The sequence below is a fragment of the Neopelma chrysocephalum genome, unplaced genomic scaffold, assembly GCF_003984885.1.
Source record: "Neopelma chrysocephalum unplaced genomic scaffold, ASM398488v2 Primary Assembly neopelma1_61b, whole genome shotgun sequence".
Taxonomy (NCBI): Eukaryota; Metazoa; Chordata; class Aves; order Passeriformes; family Pipridae; genus Neopelma; species Neopelma chrysocephalum.
Genome location: NW_020897717.1, coordinates 11,272,387 through 11,292,998, shown reverse-complemented (window position 1 = coordinate 11,292,998; position 20,612 = coordinate 11,272,387). Strand labels below are relative to the sequence as shown.

General features: G+C 37.6%; 1 protein-coding gene across 15 annotated transcripts in view; it reads left to right on the top strand.

Moving 5' to 3' along the window:
• Nucleotides 1-20,612, top strand: part of ESRRG (estrogen related receptor gamma) — a 400,294-nt gene that overhangs the window by 267,144 nt on the left and 112,538 nt on the right. For 14 of the 15 annotated variants that reach the window (XM_027681704.1, XM_027681690.1, XM_027681689.1 and 11 more), the window contains 2 exons: nucleotides 5,341-5,756; nucleotides 18,020-18,136. In XM_027681704.1, coding sequence (XP_027537505.1) covers nucleotides 5,354-5,756; nucleotides 18,020-18,136 — 520 coding nt within the window. In that variant the 5' untranslated portion in view covers nucleotides 5,341-5,353. Of the gene's footprint in view, nucleotides 1-5,290; nucleotides 5,297-5,340; nucleotides 5,757-18,019; nucleotides 18,137-20,612 lie in introns of all 15 variants that reach the window. The other variant, XM_027681702.1, reaches the window with a different exon arrangement.

Sequence of the window (20,612 nt, the reverse complement as noted above, 5' to 3'; positions counted from 1 at the left end):
ACTATGTGCTTGTACATGTGTGTTTATTAATAAAGACCTTGTGTCTAATAACAGTTTTGTTTGTGCGTGCATGGGACAAGATTAGCAATACTTTGCAATTAATGATCTCATCCACCATGTTAACCAAGCAGGCCTTACGATATTTCTTATTAAAAGAAGAAATCCTTTCTTTTCCTTCCTCCAACTAAGCCAGTGCACCTTAATGCAATGATGATATGTTAGACCCAGCAGTTGTCAAAGCATCGTATTACTGTGATGCCATAATGACACCCTGTCTCTGTAAAGTAGTCATGTTTTCTCAAATCACACGTTGCACCGTTGATTTTTGACATGACACTTCATTCAGTCACTTTCCTTTTCTTTGGTGTCTCCATTCTCTGACAATAGCAGCTGGTGCCCATTTTCCTACTAAGTGATTCACATTTTGCCACTTTACTAGAGTGCAATTAGCTGAAGCAGAAAAAAATGCTCAATGTAAAGCGGCTCGGCTGAAATTGTTACTCAGCTCTTTAACAGGACCCGGTGAATGTCTTGAGGTGTTGTGGGCGTCGGTGCGAGAAGCAACATTTTCTTTTCTTTGCCTGCAAACGTTTTTTCTCTTTTACATTCAGAGAGGCTGAGCATGTTCATTGGAACATGCTGCACTGTTTGTTGTCTACTGATTTTAGTATAGACCTGTGAAATGATACTGAAAATAAGACAGTATTTAAAAGGAGATGTATTTATGGTCAAAGCAAGGATCTGGCTTCCATTCCTGACTCTGCTTCTGACTTACGGTGTCACTTAGACCAAGAAAATCTTTAATGTGTTGACATTCATAGCTAAGTATGAGGACAGTAAGACCTTTTTGGTTGACATCCATGTGAGAGGAATCCATGAGAGGAAAATCAGATGGGTTGTACTGTTAGCATGAAAAGTACCTAGGTGTGCATAATAACACCTGCCTTGCTGATGCTCCCACATAGTAGCTGTCATTACAAATGTCAACAGCTAACAATCCATTCTGATATTTATGGAAATAGGGCAATTCTCTCTTCAAGAAAAGAAAAAACTTTGTGTGCAGGTAAAAGTGGACTTTTGTGTTGATCTGTAGTAAAGGTGCTCACTTTAATTATTGTGACTAATCATTACTGTCACTGGTACCACCAACACAGCTCTGAAGTAATGAATGATGCTGTAAGCAGAGCTTTTCCTGTTTGAAAAGGGAGCATGAAATGTGTTCATGGATTATGAAGTATTGCCATGTTGTTCTGACCTCCTTTGGGTATTGGTAATAAGATGAGGGAAAAGTAACTTTGTGAACCAATTATATGTATGGATGGAATATAAAGAGTTCCCAGTGGCTTGAATGAGCTTTTCTTTTTTAAGGCTATACACTGTAATCAGATGCAGTTAATTTTTGCACTCCACTTGTCTATTGATACTGATTTAGCCAGTGTCAGCACTGTCAATATCATTAGTAATGTGGCAGGTAGATGGAAATATGAATGTGATTGCATTAATAAATTCTTAATATATTCAGTCTTTCATAAGCACATAGCATTACAATTTATTCGCTATTGTTTAAGACTGTTTTAAAGCGGGAGTCTGTCATTGTACCTTACTGCCAGCACTTCCTGGCTTCGGGTCTTACTTAAATGAAGATGTTGTGAAGTAAATTTAGTAGAGATGTTAAGATTTGTGCTGTATATTGCATATTACCCAAGGCTTGCAGCACCCTATGTATTTTCTCTTGCGCATGGGCATGGAAACGCTTCTAGAACTGATTAGTTACTTTCCCTAAAGTTACTGAAAGGAAAATTTGCCTGAGATCTCCCATTTGTGACAACTGGGACAGCCCACCACAAATGGCACTGCCACCTATTTGGCTTAAAATCTTGTAAAGAAAAAAAACAACCCCACCAAGGCTTTAAAATAAATACTGTACGTTTTTATATGACACATGTTATTTCTATTCATAAACCTTAACTAAATTTAGATTTTTATTAATCCAATGTGACCTAAAAATTTTGCATTAACAGCACAATGTGGAATTGGGCTTATTCTCTTTGAATGCAGATAAAGCCATCATCTTGAAAATAGCTCTTTCTGACAAAAAGGTGTTCTTTTGAAATAAAGTCTTATTCACTACATTCCTCTTAGAGTTAATGTGAATTTTAGTGCCTCTAATTTTAGATTGAAGTGAGGTCTAGAATAAAACCCACCGGCTGACAATTGAATTTATAGATAGTTGTGAATATTTCAGGCTTGAATAATAGAGCTGTAGAATTTCAGACACAGAGAGGAAGAGAGAATTAAGCTCCAACTGTAGTTTTAGACTATAATGCAATGGTGTCTAGGAATTCTTCAGTCTAACGAGCTAAGTAGTAATTAGGAGGGAACTGAGGGAGGGATTTTACAGAGATCTAGCTTAGGCATTATTCCAAATGTTCAGCATGATAATTTGATGGTGGCCACACCTGCCATCCGTATTAGATGGTTCTTGAATTACTTTTGTTCAGTAAGGAAGGAGTGAAAGCCGTAGGTGTCTGTTGCCCACCCACAGCCAGTACCCAGCCTTGTCTCTGTTTCACCTTCTGGGGACTGAGAAAGTTTTTGTTCTCAGAGTCAGGCACTGTTGTTTTCACTTTTCCTTGGAATGGTTAATGTTTTAACTGCATTTGTGCTTTACCAGCATGCACCAAATCCAGTCTGTACTGTTAAAGCTGGAGCCAAAAGCAGCTCTGTCTTGGTTAGTACCAGAAACTGCTACTTCAGAAGCATCAGCAGACTGGCTTTAGCCTAGGCTGCACCGGTGATCAGATTTTAGTACTTGGAGAACTGAGATTGTATTTTGGTTCTGACTGCTCGGAGTGGGAGATATCCACTTTTGTACTGGCTAAAACAACGTGCCTTTGACCAGCTAATTAATTGCAAATGTGTTTTTCTGGAAGGGGAAGGGTGACATTCGAGCTCATTATTGCACAAATTAGATAAAAAAATCAGCAGTGGGATCTTGCACAAGAACGTGCCGGTTATGACGGACCGTAGGCAGTGACTCCTAGTGCTGTATTTTGAGACTTTATGTGTGAAGTCTCAGCAGAAGGGAGGTGAAAAGAGAACCAAGTACCTGTTTAGTCAATAAAAGCATCTTAGTGTTAATGTGTAGAAAAATAACATAAAAAATTAGTAAAATGTGAAAGTTAATTGTTAATTTGAATCATAGCTGTATAAAATTCAGTGTCAAAGAAAGAGGAGAGACAGAGAGACACCATGTTTTAGTACCCTAATAACTCCTAACTCTAGTGTAAGATCGTAATGTATGTGAGAGCGGTCCAGTAATTATAAGGTAATAAGTGGAGTGGTGGTGTAAGTGCTCTAAATTAAAAGGAATTCGCAGAGCTGCTGTAAGTCAGTGCCGACCCCCTTTCTTTCAAACGTTGACTTGAGAAAAGTGCTTAGCCCAGAGTGCAAGTAGAAAGACAAGAGAGAGCTATCTATTAATTACAGCACTCATTAACAGTGACGGCTACAAGGCAGCAGATGCAGAAGAAAAGGCACACACTACTGCAGGCTGGCAAGGGGATTTCCCCCCCTCCAGTTCTTGAGGAAAGGACAACACAAGCAGGTGGTCCAATGTAATAAGATATTTTCACGGCTTTAACCTTCCCATTTCCTTGGTTTATTTGCTGACACCAGAGAGCTTGCTCCTTCCACCTCCCCAAATAAGCACTGATTTTAAGTTTAGAGGTTGACATTTCTGTACATCAATCTGGCTGTTTTCCAAATTCACACATTGTTTGTTTTCAATAGAATTTTACAATACAAATGATAATTTAGAGGTCCTGACTAAGATCCATGGGCACTGATTTTAGGGTGAATCTCATCCTAAGCAGATATCTTTAATGAAGGCTTTGATCTCAGTTACCCTCATTGGAAAGGAAGCCAACTCTCTGGATTTATATGTGTCTTCCATTGATGAATTTGATTCCAAATATTGAAGTAGAAATATATTTAAATTTTTTACTTTTAAACACAAAGAGGTGGAAAAGTGAAGACAAGATCTCAAAAATTAACTTAAAAAGTTAAAGTCAGTCAAATTGTCTGAACTCATATGTTTGCTTTGAAAACACGAATCCATAGCTCCATGTGGGTGGCCTTATGGGATAATTGCTTTTTTGCAGTTAATGTTTCTAGAGAAATGCTCATAACTGTCATCTGTACTTTGGCAGCTTCTGAGAGTGCTGTCAGGAAAATGCTGGATAGGCTATTTGCTACTGGGGTTTCATAATCACAGTTGTAGAAAATGGAGATAATATCTGATTCTGAGCTTTCTAATTATTATTTTTGTCCTTTGTTCAACCTAACTTAAGATGTGTTTAATAATAATAAAACACTTGGGGTTGGAAATAGACAAAGATTTCTCCCCTCATTCCCCCTGTAGAAAGCATTTTGTCGGATCAGATGTTGTATGGTTTTACTTCAGATGCTTAATTCTGAAAATGTGAGAACTGAGAAGACAAAATCTCAGCTTCTGAAAGACAAAATTTTGTGTAAAATTTCCTCCAATATATTTTTTAATCCAAAAATGGAACACGTAAAATGTCAGATCCTATAGAGCTGCAGATATATGGGGTAGTGGCACAGTTATTACTGGTTAGTCTGAGGATAATGGCTAGAAAGTAATTGCAGCCAGAGCTGATGAATCATTTCACTTAGATTTTGTGAAAATGGAGTCCAGCCTTAATTATTTGTTAGAGTTCCTCGTTGATGTGCTACTCCGTTACTAGATACAGCTATTTAGCTGTATCTATAATAAAGCAATATTAATAAAGGAAAAAGAAGATTGCAAGAGACTTGCTCTTCAATTCTGGGATCAGATCAATAAATGATGGATACGTGTTTTAGTCAAGTGCCTTGACAAATATTAATTACAGAGCAGAACATCTATGTGATCAAACTTGGAAGTATTTGTTTCTGATAATGATGGAATTTACAGAAAGAAAGTATAGATTGAAAAATGAAGACATTTAATAGCCAAGTCATCTTAATAGGATTTTTAAGATTTTTTGACTTGCTAGATGACAAGTTCAGAATTTAGAGTTGATGTGAAGTTGACATGTAGCCTAGAGGGCAGGTGGAGGGGACAACAGATGGATTTGGTCTCTTTAAAGTTTTTGTTTACTGCCTGTCTGGAGCTTTGACAAAGCTCTGTCATGCCCTTATGCTGATTACCTTCATGTAGAACAAGAAGTATTGACTAATGAATGAATGATGTGCAGTCCCTAACCCTTCCAGAGCAGCCTTAAAGAGCACTGTCTTTAATACACAGATTCTTCTTTCTCTCTCTCCCCACTACAGGCTTCTCTGCAGAATGTCAAGCAAAGATCGACACATTGATTCTAGCTGTTCGTCGTACATCAAGACGGAACCGTCGAGCCCTGCCTCTCTGACGGACAGCATCAACCACCACAGCCCTGGTGGCTCCTCCGACGCCAGCGGGAGCTACAGTTCCACCATGAATGGACATCAGAACGGGCTGGACTCACCTCCCCTCTACCCTTCGGCCACAGGGCTTGGGGGCAACGGGCCGGTCAGGAAACGGTATGATGACTGCTCCAGTACCATCGCTGAAGATTCACAGACCAAGTGTGAATATATGCTGAACTCGATGCCCAAAAGACTGTGTTTGGTGTGTGGTGACATTGCGTCAGGGTACCACTACGGGGTGGCTTCCTGCGAAGCCTGCAAGGCTTTCTTCAAGAGGACAATTCAAGGTTGGTTATTCTTTAAACTTTCTTTCTTTTGCTCAAAATGAAAAAGTACAGTCTCAGACTGAATCCTGTTAGGTCTTCCGACTGTACTTTTTCATTCTTCATACCGTGTGGTCCTACAGATATTGGTCATGAAAAAGCCCCCTTGGGCTTCTTCAGGAGTTCTGTCTGTCATGTTAAGACCCCTGCCATGTTTATTTTGGTTCTGAAAAATAGAAAATCACTGGAGCTATCCAGTGCACGTTCAGATTTGTTTTTTGTATGAGTTTCTCGTGGATTCCCATAAATGCTTGTTGTGAAGGAAGCAGAATGCTTGCTGAAGGTTGTTATGTACTCCTCTTGAACACACCTGGTGGCACACAGGGATCATGCTTGTGTTTTGCTCCTAGTTACACCACCACCGTACTTAAATTGTTACAGAAATCCAGTTTATTTTTGTTAAAGCACCAGTGCATTTTAAATTGGTACAAATGCTTTGTGCATATCAGTATATTAATAACTGGTCTTTCACCCATTATATACAGTGGCCTTCAGCGCTTTTAACAAATAACTGTAAGATCACGTTCTAAGGAGAGTAAGTTGGCAGCTTTTGGTCTCTGCTCAGTACTTTGTACTAATCTGTTCTTGATACCTGTTACAAATATGCCACATATTTTGGCATAAATTAGTATGAATGGGATAATTTGCATGACCGCTTCTACTAGCTTCAGAACCTATGGAGACAAAATAACCTTCTACTTTGATTTAGATATCATCCTTTCAAGTAAAATTGAAGGTGCTTTATTTAAAGAACATGAGGCCAAGCTTGGCCTGTACAGGAAAGTAGTGTCACATTAAATTAAATTCAGACTTCAGAGACTAAAATTAGGTTGCTAAGTCCAAATTTAAGCTCCTCAATAAAACCAACTTGATTTTCATACATGTCAAGCACCTGGAATTCTCAGGAAAGACAGTGCAATCTGATGACACACTTTTCTTTTTAAAAATGAACATAAAGTAAGAGTCAGTTTACAATTTCACATAAACCAAAATTTCAAATATTTGGCCAAGATTTTTTAAATAGAGTACTTCCATATTTAATGTAAAATTAATAAGGAAAAATAATGAATGTTATTTTAATTTATCCAGTGCTGAGGGAATGGCCATCTTGTTCTTCTTTCATCCATTTTACTGGTGGAGGGATTTGCGCTTTCTACTAGCATGAAGTACCCATTTTACCACCGCCATGTAACCACTAAAAAGAAACATTAGACTTCAGTTGTTCTAATGGAGCTGAATGTTACACTGTTTGCAAACAGTAAACAAAGATACCTGTAAAGGTTGATAGAGGTGGCCTGGATTCATATGTAAAATGAGCACACATGTAGAAACTGTGCTCATTTCAAGTGTCTGTTTTGGAAAAAGTAAAAAAAAAAAAAGAGGGTAGATGATTTCACTTGACCTTCAAGAACATTTTCAGAAAAGCTCAAAAAAATGTTTCCACTGAAGCAATTTGTATTTTGTGGTTGCTAAACTTCAAGCACCAATTTCAACCAGCAACTCTGTTTTTATAAATGGTATTTAATTGCTGTGTAATAGCTGTCCTACAGGACCGAATTGATGCATGATTATTTTAGTTGTATTGTGAGTATGAAAAAAAATGCCACAGAAACGTTAACTGATTGAAGTGTTGACTTCTGGCAGCAATAGGTAACCTGCAATTTTACACCACACCACAGACAGCAAGTTTCTGGGCATGGAAGCACAAGACAGGGACGTCATTCTCCAGATTAGCAACCTGGACTTGGCCATGCAGCTCAAGTTAGAACTGGCAGCTGTGCAAAAAGTCTCAGTACAGTTAGAGCAGTAGCTGCATCAGCAGGTGACAGTGCTGTGAAGACAAAAAAAATAATGCAGTAAGGCAAAACCAAGCATCGAATGGAAAAGCAGTAATGAAGAAACTAAGAATAGGAAGTATGTTACCATCATAATGTCGTGGCAGCATCTTCACTTATGGTGCTGACTAACCTGGCACAACTGCTGAGAATTTTCAGATGCCATCCAAAATAATGGAAGCTACTTATTTTGGTGAATCAAACCATGAATTGTGGTAAGTGACAAAAAGTATTTAAGAAAAAGGTGCTTCTTCATGTTTTGAATGGGCAAATTCTACCTTTAGGCTTGCTGAAGAGTAATTCTCCTGAGGTTTTTTTGCTCTAATTGATAAAATTTAGTCCCAGTGTTCTGGAGGTTGTTCTTCCCTGTACCCCATTTCACTTCCTCATTCATATCACTTTCTTTCTCTGCTTGTTTTTAAGTTGATTGCTGCATAACTGCAAATAAGGAAACAGGAAAACAGAAAAAAAACAAATACAAAATAGAAAACCAGACTGCCTGAAGAGTAAAATACTGTAACAGCATATGTAAGGAAAATATGTCTCGGCTCAAAGAATTGCTTACTTTAAATGCTAATAATGTAACTGTGATGGGTACTTAATTATAGATGCAGTGAAAAAGAACTTCTGACTTACTAAACCTTGCTTGTTGATCATTCATCAGTTTACTAAGTTAGCTCAGACTTGTTGATCCTAAGTGCTGCTCCTGTTGACGTCATGGGCACACCTGCTCTGACTTCAGTGGGAGGAAGGCTGAGCTGATAAAGTGAGATTGTGAAGCACATCTTGTGTTCATGTAAGGCCCGGCATCCTTTCCACGGAGTCAATGGGAGTCTTTCCATTCTTTCCATTTCAAAGGAGTCTCTTGAAATATCAGTAGGTCAAGGCCATAGGCAGCTGCTCAGGGAACCAGCACAGTATCTGTACACCACCAGCATCTTACGTGAGACAGACGTGAAGTGTATCACAGGATGCCTGGTAGCCCCTACACAAGGCAAGTATCACTCTAATGTAGAGTATACACCTGTTTTTAAGAGTAATGGAGATTATCATTCCCCTTCAGATTCAGCAGTTTAATCTAAAAAACATCCCTTCCTGGTTGATGATTTATCCTCTTCTTCTTCCCGCCACTTGGAATCCCTGCTAATTTTGTTAAAAGTTAAGAAATTAAATTAGCTGTTTTGAATTAGAAGGAGTAATTCTGTCTTTTTTGAACAGATAGATATTTTTAACATAGCACAGAAATACATTTGGATTTGTGGCAAAGAATGCATAATTATGATAAAAATCAATAATATTATAAAAAATTAGAAATGAGAAACTGCCTGGCTAAAAAAAACAAAAACAAACAGAACAAAACCCACCAAAAAAGAGCTCAATATACAAAATCAGTATCTTCTTAGGTCACAGTAGAATCCAGTGATGTTCTGCCCCATTTGTGACATGTAAGGGATGGGAGAACTGGATGTTCTCTCTGCTCAGCCTAATACTCACTGAGCTGCAGCTCTCAGTTTGCTTCTGGGATAATTTACATGGTGGCTGATTGCAAATGTCTCACAGAAATACACACACAGCCAAATCTCCCCAAAATTGGCATAACATCAGGGATAGCAGAAAATAGCAACATCTAAAAATAGTTACAGGTCCATTGATTTTTAGGGTCTCTTCACAGTTTTTGCTGTGCACTGTATTATCTTGAAAACTCCAAGCTTTCATTAAAAGAAGAGAGGAAAAAAAGAATTTTCAGTTGTCAGCTGGGTGCCAAGTCTTGTGTTCAGCACAGAGGTCTTGTACTTACTAGATATTTTGTAGTCAATATTTAGTGTAAATATATTTGTCATAATTTTTATTTGCTCAGTTATCTAAAGGTTAGTAAGTACACATTTTGCATTAATAATATATAATTACTCAGTGCCTGTAACTTAAACATTTCAGCAAGTGGCTTGAAATGGTATTCTTGCTTTCAGTAGAAGGATAATAGGATTTACAGATTCAAAGACAATTTATTATGCTTTTTTATTTTAGCATTTTTCTCTATAAAATAATGACCCACATCTAGAAAGCTTTCTTCCTCCCTCTTTCCAAATCATCAGGACTGTTGTCTTTGGACTCTTTAAACTAGCATGAAAAGACAGTGTGTAAAGCCTATGTACTGATATTTTGCCTTCTTCATAAGGCTTGTCACAAAAGTCTCATATTATTTCCTTGTGTAGTGTTTGAATTTCCCTCACAAAAGCTCAAATATTTTGCAATCAGTAGTCCTTGTAGTTCTTGGACTCTGTTTGGGTTTTTTTTCATATGTTTATTTTTTAAGGAAAAACTGTTGGATAAGCAGTATTGAGGCAGCAATCTTCTTTTTATACACAGGGTGAGTAAAGCAATAGGTCATAAGAAGCACTGCAATCATATCTTTACTATTTCATTTAAGAGCTTCATCCCTGAGAGTTGCTGCCTGTCCATGCCTCCTAACACAAACAAGAAATATTCTATCCTTGAGATACTGTTGTGTTTTTGGTCATTACGTGAACTAGACCAAGTCTACTTTCTCATTTTTTGCTGCCCAGCTAAGAGCCTTCAGCTCTACAGTTCTGCAGTGATGTCACTGTTGTCTTCAAAGCCTGCCCAAAGTGCTCTGTACGTTGTTCACCTTTTTGGTTACTCAGAGTTGTTTTTAATCCCTCTGGTGTTCAGGTCTTTCAACCCTCTTTAGAGTGTTGACCCATTGCTGAGCCAATTTGATCTGTAAATGTATGAACACTTTTTTTTTTTTTTAATCAGGAGTTTTAATCTGGAAAGTTAGAACTAGCGATGTACAATCAGATGAGGCAACATAAAGTTTGATTTGAAGTTGCATATGACCAAAGTGGCTTCGAAAGGATGTTTTGCATCTCTGAAAGCTGACTTCTCTGATACATTTTTGTAGAGGAAATGAAAGCAAATTAAGCAAGATTTTATGGCTTTTCAACATCTTTGCTGGTAGCTAAGATTATTGTTGTTTTATAGAGGGTAGGGTGGAGGCTTACATCTTGGTGCACTAGCCTATGGACCTTGGCTCTGGTGTAAAGATGGCACCCCTCCAGGGAACCTAACACTAAATGTCACCTGAATCCATCATTACCTGATTAAATCATTCACCTTCCTTATATAAGTGAAAGTCTGTGCATCAGCATTTCTTTCAAAGAATATTTTAAGCAAGCAGTGATAGATATCTTCCCTTTTCCTCTGATTTCTCTGTGCCTGTGGGCCAACCAAACTAGCAAGTGAGTATTTTTAATTCCTTCCAACACATCTTTTAATCCTGTCATAATGTCATTGCATAGCTACAGCAGCCAAGCAAGATGAGACAATAAAATATAAACACGCTGAAATCTGAGAATTAGAGAGAAGTTTAAAGATTGTTCTGTCCTTTTTTGCTATCTCTGCTTTCCTTACAACCTTGAAAATTATACGAAGCATTGAGATTTTCTGGGAATAAGAATAAGCATCCTGATTAGTGCATGGCTATTTTGAACCCATCAGAAATACTGAGAAAGAGACGTGATTTACAAATAATGCTGGTATTACAGACTCAGCCTTGGGCATATTGATCACCATAACTGGTCTACTCTGGCCTCTAACCGGGAGGCCTGGAGACAGTCCATTTATAACGCCGCTGATGCTTTTGAGAAAGCACGCAGGATCACTCTTGAGGAGAAAAGACAACGCAGAAAGAATCGAGCCTTGCAGAATATACCATCTAAGGAGTCTTTCTGCTGTGTCTTTTGCAACCGGACTTGCCTTTCTCGTATTCGCCTTTTTAGCCACCAATGCGCTTGCAAGAATAGTGGGTAGAGCCCTTCCCAAATCTTCGTTCGCGAAGCCTAGCCATGAATGAATGAATGGGTATTACAGTAGCATGTATCAATGCCATTATAATTAGGCGTGGATCTCTATATGTTATAAACATCTCTGAAAGCCTGCAGCCCACTTACAAAGCTCTAGTTTGAAACTAGAGACAAGTGAAGTCTCAGCTAGCAAGTGATTTATTTTAATGTTTCTATAACTTTTTTAATGACCTTTTTTTACTGCTGTGAAAGTCATTTGGTTTACAGCTTTACAGACCGAGATGTTCTGTGTGCTCATAAACAAACAATGACAATCTTCCATGCTGCCTTGATAGAATTTATCAAAATTATCCAGATAATACCAGTAGGGACCAAATGTATATGGTTCAGACTTTCTGACTTGAACAGCTCTTCAGTGTCACCCAGGTGGCAGGGGATCAATTCCCTCTGTGTCTTTGAAATGTTGATTCTCTCTTAAGGTGACCTAAATGCCTTTTGTTTCTATTGAAGATAAAGAAGTTGACTCCAGTTGGAATCAAAGTTAGTTAGGCCTTTATACGTTCAGCATGCCCTAATAGCAGCCCCTTACTGAAAATTATGGTGGGTTTTTTTATGATGCTTGAAACTCTTCACCTAAAGTTAGAGACTGATGCAAAAATGTCCTGCAGTCAGATCAACCAGAATCACCTTTACAATTTTTCTTTAAATCACCATATTGCTTTGTCAGAATAAAAGAAAATAAAAAAAATATTTTACAAGTTCTAAGTATATTATAGTTCAGTAACACAGTATACTGATTTCTTCAAAGCAACTCAACATAGTGATTTAATTTAGAATGTACTTTTCAGCTAGCTGTGTCCCTCTGTCAAATACCATATTGTGCTGTTGAGTTATTTAAAAACTAGGTGCTGCTCCTGAGTTTCTTATTGTAACAGAAGAGGCAACATAAGCAGCAGAGATTAAGGACCATACATGGTCCTGTCATCTTAAAAAATATTTAGGAGAAAAAAGACTTTTAGGAACTAAATTTTTAAATGTTCTGTAACTCTCTGTGTACAGTATTGTTTCTGAAGTCATCTGGGTGAAAAATTGTGAATACAGTCAACTTTAAGCTTAATCATCTCCAGATGACCTGTAGCAGAATTCATAGGTCTGTAATTCATAGACCTATCTACAGTATCACTTGAATCGATCTGAGGATTTGTCAGCAAAAACTGGATTCAGTTAGGTTCAAATCCAACCTCATTCCAACCTGCCCCCATTTCTGAAACCTTGTCAATAAATGAGTACTTTTACATGTGAAAATATTTACTCATACTTAAATTCAGCTGAGTTTTGTCAGCAAAGTAGGGAACAGAGTCTGGAAGACCTGAAACTGTTACCTGAGAAAAAATACTTTTACTTTCCTCAGTTCAGCTTCACTAAGACCTGTAAACATCAAATAGATTTTTAAGTCTGTCTGGGACTTTTTCTCTATCCTTCTTTTCATAAGTTAGCATGGTGCTCTTTATTTTCAAGAGCACCTACTTCACAGTTTCTCAGGAACTATTGTTTTCTGTTCTGGATGGATTATGTATCAAGGTGTGACCTAACATACTGTAATTCACTTTCTGTTGGCTTAGATTCTCTTGTGTCTCTCTTTCTAAGACTTCTCTTTTATTAAATCCCAGAAGACCCGTGGCTGTAATCCTGGTTACTTTTCATTTTCAGAGTTTTCATGTGTAACCAGCCCACAGACAAGCAGGTGTGTTTCTTTGGGTCTATCACCCAGGAAAAGAGAACATGAAGGTGCTAGCTGGGGCAAACCTCACTGCAGAAGGACTTAAATCCAGTGATGCAGTAGTCTCTATGAAGAGTAATGAGAACACTTGTTTTTTAAATACAAGTTTATGGAAAAAAGGTATTAAGTTATAGGAGGTCAAAGAGAAAGTTTGGGAGGAAAATGAAGCATTATTAAATAGAAATAAAGAGACATTAAAATGAGGTTTCATGAGCTGATTATAGCATGAAATTATTACATTGAAGGATTGTTGGTTGGTTTGGTCTTTTCCTTCTTTATTTTTCTTCTGAACCTACATTCCCACGCAGTAAAAGTTTCAATACTAATATCCTTGGTATTCCTCCTGCTTTTTTAAGCTGGTCATGGCTACTCTTTCCAAACACATTTTCACCTTGTATCTCAGTCTTCCTCATATCTTCTACTTGTCCAAAGATTTTCTGAGGATATTTCAATAGCTTTTAGCAATCCTTTTACATCTTAGGGTTATAATGTCAAATATTGCAGTACAAAAAGGAAAATAAAGTTTCTACTAAGACTTGCTGTCTGCAGCTTTTTTTGTCAGTGTTGCTGGAAGAGAGACCCCTGTTTCAGCCTGTCCCACAGAAGGCAGCCTGTTTCTAGAGCCAGCTTCTCATTCTTGGTATCTATGAGGTTTTAAAGTTGTAACTGTTGATGACAATAACTTAAGCCAAGGCATGAGGCCTGGTGCTTTTAGTGACTTCTTCTTTGTCATGGTTCTCTCTTCTCTTCTTCTCTTACCTTTTGTGTTCCTGTCAGTTCTGTGCAAGAAATGGCCAAAATGATTTTGAGAATCTTGGCTAAGTCCAGTCAGTTGCCTGTCTTGTAAAGCCTTAGAATAAGTCCTTGGACCTTTAAAATTGTACTGTCTCCACATCTCATTCTGGTAACATCCAAACCTCATCTGTGGGGTAAAAAAAATGGTACCTTGGCCCACTTATCCCTGAGCTGTTTATAAAGATGTGACAGTCTGAAGCATTTAAAACCAGAGAGCTGGGTATACAGCATAAATTTTAGGAGTTCACCTGCTTTCTCAGGATCAAATGGCATCATGTTTTTAGTGAGTCAGTTGCTTTTGATAGGCACAGTGTTAGAAGTGTTTTCTCATCTTTTGGCTGAGATAATAAAATTTAATAAATGAGTAGAAAAAGGAACTAATTTTAAATAAACATTCCTCAGTACATGAGGAGAGAAAAGGAACTCAGGCTGGCATAAATCCTTTTGTATTATTCTAGCACGGGGCAGTGTGTTTGGGGAGTGAAAATTTGACATATATTTTTATTTTCAAACGTCATACTAGTTTACATTACTCAGCCCTTTAACTGCCAAACTGTAAAAGTCCATTACACTACTGAAAGGAATATACAAATTATCCCCTGGCACTTCAGGCAGGAGTTTTACATATACACTGTTATTCTATCAGCCAGCTAGCTGCACGATTCTATTAAGGAATAAGTGAGAAAATTATATTGCCAGCAAACTAATTGTACAAAGGAGTCTGAAATAAGTAATCAGAGCCCAGTTCTTTCTGAAAACCAGCCAGGAGATATTATAAATTGCTCAATCATTCTTGTCAGCCCAGTTTAAAGACCCAGAGCTGCCATGTTGATTTTGTTCACTGTATAGCACAGCTACCTCTCCAGCTGTTGACAAGACTGGGCAAACTTTTTCTAGCTGCTCAGTTTCAGCCTCTAGCATCATGAAGTAAGCAAGTAAATGGTAGAACTTCCTTCTGGATCTTCATTATTGAAATAAAATGCAGATCTGAGTACCTTGGATGGATATAGTGTACCTATGAAATTTATGTGTAGAAGTAAATGAGAAATTATGAGAGCTCTAATGACCTGAAATGTGAGGTAAATTCAGTTTTTTGCCAAAAATATATCCACTAATACTAAGAGTGGTAGGTAAAACCCATTTTGAATATGATATATATCTAGATACATATCCACTGCATTTATATGTGAAGTGGTGACAAAATGTTAGTTCCTTGACCTCTTGCTGTGGTCTAGCCATATTCTAAAATGCTGAAACACTTTAAGGGAACCAGCTATGGCCATTGGTAAGACATGGATCTTTGCTGCCGCTACTGTAACTCTACTGATGAGCTTATTGGAGAAATTTTTTGCAACATCTTCGAAGTTTATTTTCCAACAGCAAAAAAGGAAGGTTGAACATCTGCTGTAAAATACAATTCATTAAAGCAAAGCAGCCTAAATTGAAAGGAAATTTCCCTTTTAAGCTAAAGTACTGGAATTTTAAGTGACTAGAATAATAGCTCCTTTTAGCATTCTTTAGGTGGCAAGAATTTACAGGAAAAATAATTTACATTGTGCATAATGTGCAGCATGCTAGACTGTTGCACTGTTTGTGCAAATGTGAAATGTCAGGGCGTGGATTAGAAGTGTCTGCTTAAGCATATGAACAATGTTTTTCTCGTTCTGAATGCTACTTTTTGTTGTCAACATCTGTACCTTGTGCCTTTGCACAAGGGCTCTCGCTACATGGGAGCACTCCGCCTGCCTTGGTACAGAGCTTTGGTACTTGAAGTTCTGTGTTGTAATCTCGATCTTGCTTTTGATCAAGATCATTTCTGACCTTGTGTAAAGATATCTTTGATCTTGTGCAAAGCATTTCTGATTCCCTGTTTCTTTTTTTTTTTTTTTAAGGAGAGATGGTAATACTTGTATTACTATAATATGATGAAGTTAATTAGATACAATTTGTGAAAGGCTTTGAAGGTCTTCCTATGTAGTGGTTGTGCCTTACTAAGAATACTTCACTGGAGTGAGAGGACAATGTGAATCTTGAGTTTGCCCTTACCATCGTTTTCTATGTATTATTCCAAAAATGTTATTTCCTAACTTTCCTAATGTGTATCAGAAAGAAGTTTTGCAGGAACTGTTAAGGTGAATTCCCTAGCCACTATATCCTTTAGTTTCTTGAATGCTTTCTTCATAGGAGCTAAGGAAAGGGAAGAGGACTAAACTGGTTTGAATTTTGTCAACAAGATCTATTAGCATTGAGACATACCAAGATCTGTTTTACTCACCAACATTGCTAATCCACTCATGCAGCAATGTCCAGGAGGAAGAAAGCCTACAAAGGCCTGAAAAGGTTCTGCCAAGTATGCTGGCTGTGTTGGCAGAATACACATTGCACCATGCAGAACTCCTTTATCATAAATACTTAACCAATTTTCAATAGATGTAAGTGGTTTAAGTATTACTTCCTGTTGAATTAGCAGTTGCTGAGCATTTGAGTCTTTGTGCAATCCTGCAATCCACTAATGTGATATTTAATGAGGAGACATCAGTCTGGAGAAAGGTAGTCAATATAAATCAGTGTTTACAAAGTGTGATTAACTCTGAAATATTTCATCAATGCTGTGGTCCCAGGCAGACTCTATGCTAATTATTAGAACCTGCACATGTTTCAGGGGACTTTGATGGACCCTGAGTGCAGCAAACATGGAGCAGCAAAATTGCAATTATGCTCGGACTGTCTCTGATGACAATTTATGCATTTGGTGTGATGACCTCTCGCTTCCCAAGAGGGCAATAAACAGAATGCATTTTCATTAAGATACTAATGCACTTAATCACAGGGGGAAAGGGTTAGAAAATAAAGAAATACCTTTAAAGTGAGATGTGACAGCCTGATGGGGAAGATACTTTATTCAAAAGTCAGTTTCCTGGTGAAACTTCTGACTGCTGCAAGGTCTGTCATACTGAATGTAGTCATGGGCAATAGGATGCATGGCTGGACAGATGAGTAAGCTGAGCTAAGCTGTTTTGTGAAAAGTACAGTGGTACTAGGGCAAAAGAGAACAGATGTTCTCCCATTTGGACTTATATACTCAAAGATGTGAGTTAAAAAAACATAAAGAAAATTAGTCATATATATTTTACTCATTCATTTACAGGCTTTTATTTTCTTATTTTTGAGGTGAAATAATATGTACTAAGCAGTAACCACAAGGGAAAAAAAAAATGAAGAGACTGTTTTGCCCAGGAGGGCTCACATTTAAGGATCTCGCTTGTTTTAGGCCCTAAGGAGAGCTGGGAGAGGGAGACACAGAGGCAAGCATCTCTTCCAGTTTTTGTTATTCTGACAGCTTGGCAAGAATGATTCTATTCCTGATGCCTCTCAGTACAAAAACTTGGTCTAAAGTATAGAGGGAAGGGGTGATGTCCTGGAGGAGAGATGTGACCTGGCAGCTGTAGAAATGCTAGATGTGGTGGTAGCAATGCTGGTGAACCCTGCCTGATACACTGTGCCTGCTGTAGAGGAAGTAGAAGGGTGAAACTCTGTAGTACCTGTTACAGTTGATTGTGTGGTAAAGCAAAGAAAGGCTAATGAAATTGGCAAAAAAGGAAAACGAAGACTGTTCAGACTAGGAGCTAAGCACGTGGCTTGGTACAGAAAATAAATGACGAAATTTCTTCCTTCTACCATCAGGAATAACCTAGGTGAAGGATTTTGCTAGGGACCATGTATGAAGTCAGACACAGACCCACATTAATTGTGGTTTTGTGTATATTTCTTTCATATAGATATGTCTAGATTATTAAAAAAAAAAGGAAAAAACCCTCATCTTTTAACTCAGCTGTTCATTTTTACTTGCAAGGTGTTTCTTTTCTGAAGCACTGTTTGCTCTTGATGTATTCCAAAATGAAACCAACAGCAATTTTACGAGTGCTTAGTATGTCCATTGTGTTGGTTAGTCAGTGTCTCTGAACACTTCTTTTCCTGTGCTTTCTGTTGCAGGTAACATAGAATACAGCTGCCCAGCAACGAATGAATGTGAAATCACAAAGCGCAGACGCAAGTCCTGCCAAGCCTGCCGCTTCATGAAGTGTCTAAAAGTTGGCATGCTGAAAGAAGGTAAGACTGACCAAGTCAATGTGTATCTCTCTGCAAACATATGCAACAACTGTAGGGCAATCAGGAAAGAAGAGAGACTGGTAAGTGTTCTAATCAGTTGTTGTGAAGGCAATTTTCATGTATACTTGCTCTTTTTGATAGTCTGCTTCTCAGCTATCGAATCATGCTTTATCCACATAGAGTTCATCACCTCCAGAGTATTTCTAATCTTATGTAGTACAGCAAAATGTACCTCAGCAGACAATCTCCTTCAATAGGTAACTAATAGAATAATCATCAGAATTCTCAATGATTTCTTTCCTCCATTCCTTATCCACTGTTAGTCTGCCCCAGTTCTGGCAGAAAACCAAAACACACACTGTGCCTTCTTTTCCCTGTTTTTACTCAGTCTTCACTATATCAGGACAAATGAAAAGGTTACTTCTCAATTAAACAAGTATAAATATTGAGTATGTGTACTGAAGTTACTGTAACTACACTGGAGCAAATAATGGCATGCAGAAGAGGAGAATCCATCCTCCTTTCTCTTTTTCCTTAAAGCATGTGAGAACCCCTATCCCTCACTGTAAGTATAAGCTGAATGTTTTAATTCATCATTTACATTTTGGAGATATTGAATAACAGGTAAACATAAGAAAATGCTTTCAAGAAACTGTGCTGTCTCACCTGGTGGAACCTGATTCCTTTGTGTTACTGAAAGAGGCAATTCCTTAAATCTTAGTTGCCTGTTATGCACTTGTATTGCTGTTAATGTATATGCAAAAATACATTTTTATGTGCATGTATTGTATATGCTGTTACTGTAGAGCACTGTAACCACCAAGAAAGATGTCATGGACTTCTGAACTAGATAAACATTTGAAATAAAATCAATGTAATGTTCTCTAAATATTAATATCCAGTGGAGAGTACTTTGTGTTAAGCAACCACTTTAAAAATAGTTCTATGCAATTTTACTTTGTCAGTGCTTAAAAACTCAGCTTTAATAGCTGACTTGTTTTTGCAAATAATTTGATGGTAATTTAAAACAGGTTTAAGTATACAGCTATCAGGGTAAAATCAAAGAACAACATAGACCAGTGGAGAGATGATGAGCAAATTAGGTCTATCACGCACCTACAGACATATTCTTATTGGATTATACTTACTAAGAATAAACCTTGTTCTGTGCAACTGCTTTGGCAGATGCTATGATCCTGTGAGCCAAATCCTGCTGTCCTTAGTCTTACTTGAGCAAAACTCCTGTCAGATTCAATGGAGATTTTGCCTCAGTAAGAACTGCAGGATTTGACCCTCTCTTCCAGTGGCGATGGGAGAGTTCTTGCCAAAATCCTCGTCTAACTGACCACTAGGAGCAGTTACTTAAAAGTGAAATTGGGATGCTTAGATAAACTGTAGGAAGAAAGGGATGACTGGGTATGGCACCTTTTGAAAGGGACTGTGCTTCTTAACATCTTTTTTTAGTAAGTTAAGACCCCATATCGCTAATAACGTAATATGAGGATATATTGGGCAACTTGTTTGGAAACAAAACAGTGCTATCAAGAGTACATGCAGGTAAATTGATATACTCCTTTTCTTTTAAATTTTGAGGGCACCACTGCAAATCCATTAACATATATATTGAAAAGTCTAGGCTGTGTGCAGCTTCTGGGACTGCATGAGGAAGTTAAGTGTCTCTTCTACAAATGAGTAATTATCTCAGTTACCAAAATTGTGCACACATTTACTGTGTTTCTGCATACAATTTTGTTAACTGAGATAATTTAGTTAGACAATTCAGATGTATATTGTGAGTCAGATTTTTTTTATGAATGTTCTTTGTCCATGGATTCAAATTAATCCCACAAGTTTTCTTAATCAGAATTTCATAAATTTTCTGCTATTAAAGTATATATCTTTTTCTGAATGTTCTACAATGACAAAATGACTAGTTGCTTTGAAAAGAAGGTTTCTTTGTTAGCCTCACTCTTGGGCACATCTTAGTTCTTCCATTCATGTTATGTGAGGTTTTTCTGTCGAAACACAGTAAGATTTCTACTTATTTTTAGTTACTGAGCCTTTTAATTTAGAGGGGGGTTAGTTTAGCTTTTCAGATGTTGCTTATCTACCACCTAATAGGACAACCTACAAGAACCTATAATGGCATTTTATTTTCTTTCCCCCATTAGTGGCCACTTTTACTTTTGAAACCATACATTTGTAGGACTGTACTTGTAACAAAGATTTTTTTTTTTCTAGTGTTCTTGTTGGAAGGTAGTTTTGGAGACGGGTGCTGTTGTTTTTACCTATGGGAAAGTCTGGGGATGACTTTTTGGCTTTAACCACGTCCTTTATGTGCATTATGAAGAAAGATGATATACTGGCTTCTTTCATATGTAAAGTGGTATAAATTTATTGATTAACATGGACTTAAAATAAGCTGAAATAATTCTTGCTGTATCTTAAAAATTTCTTTATGTACAGACAAGGATTT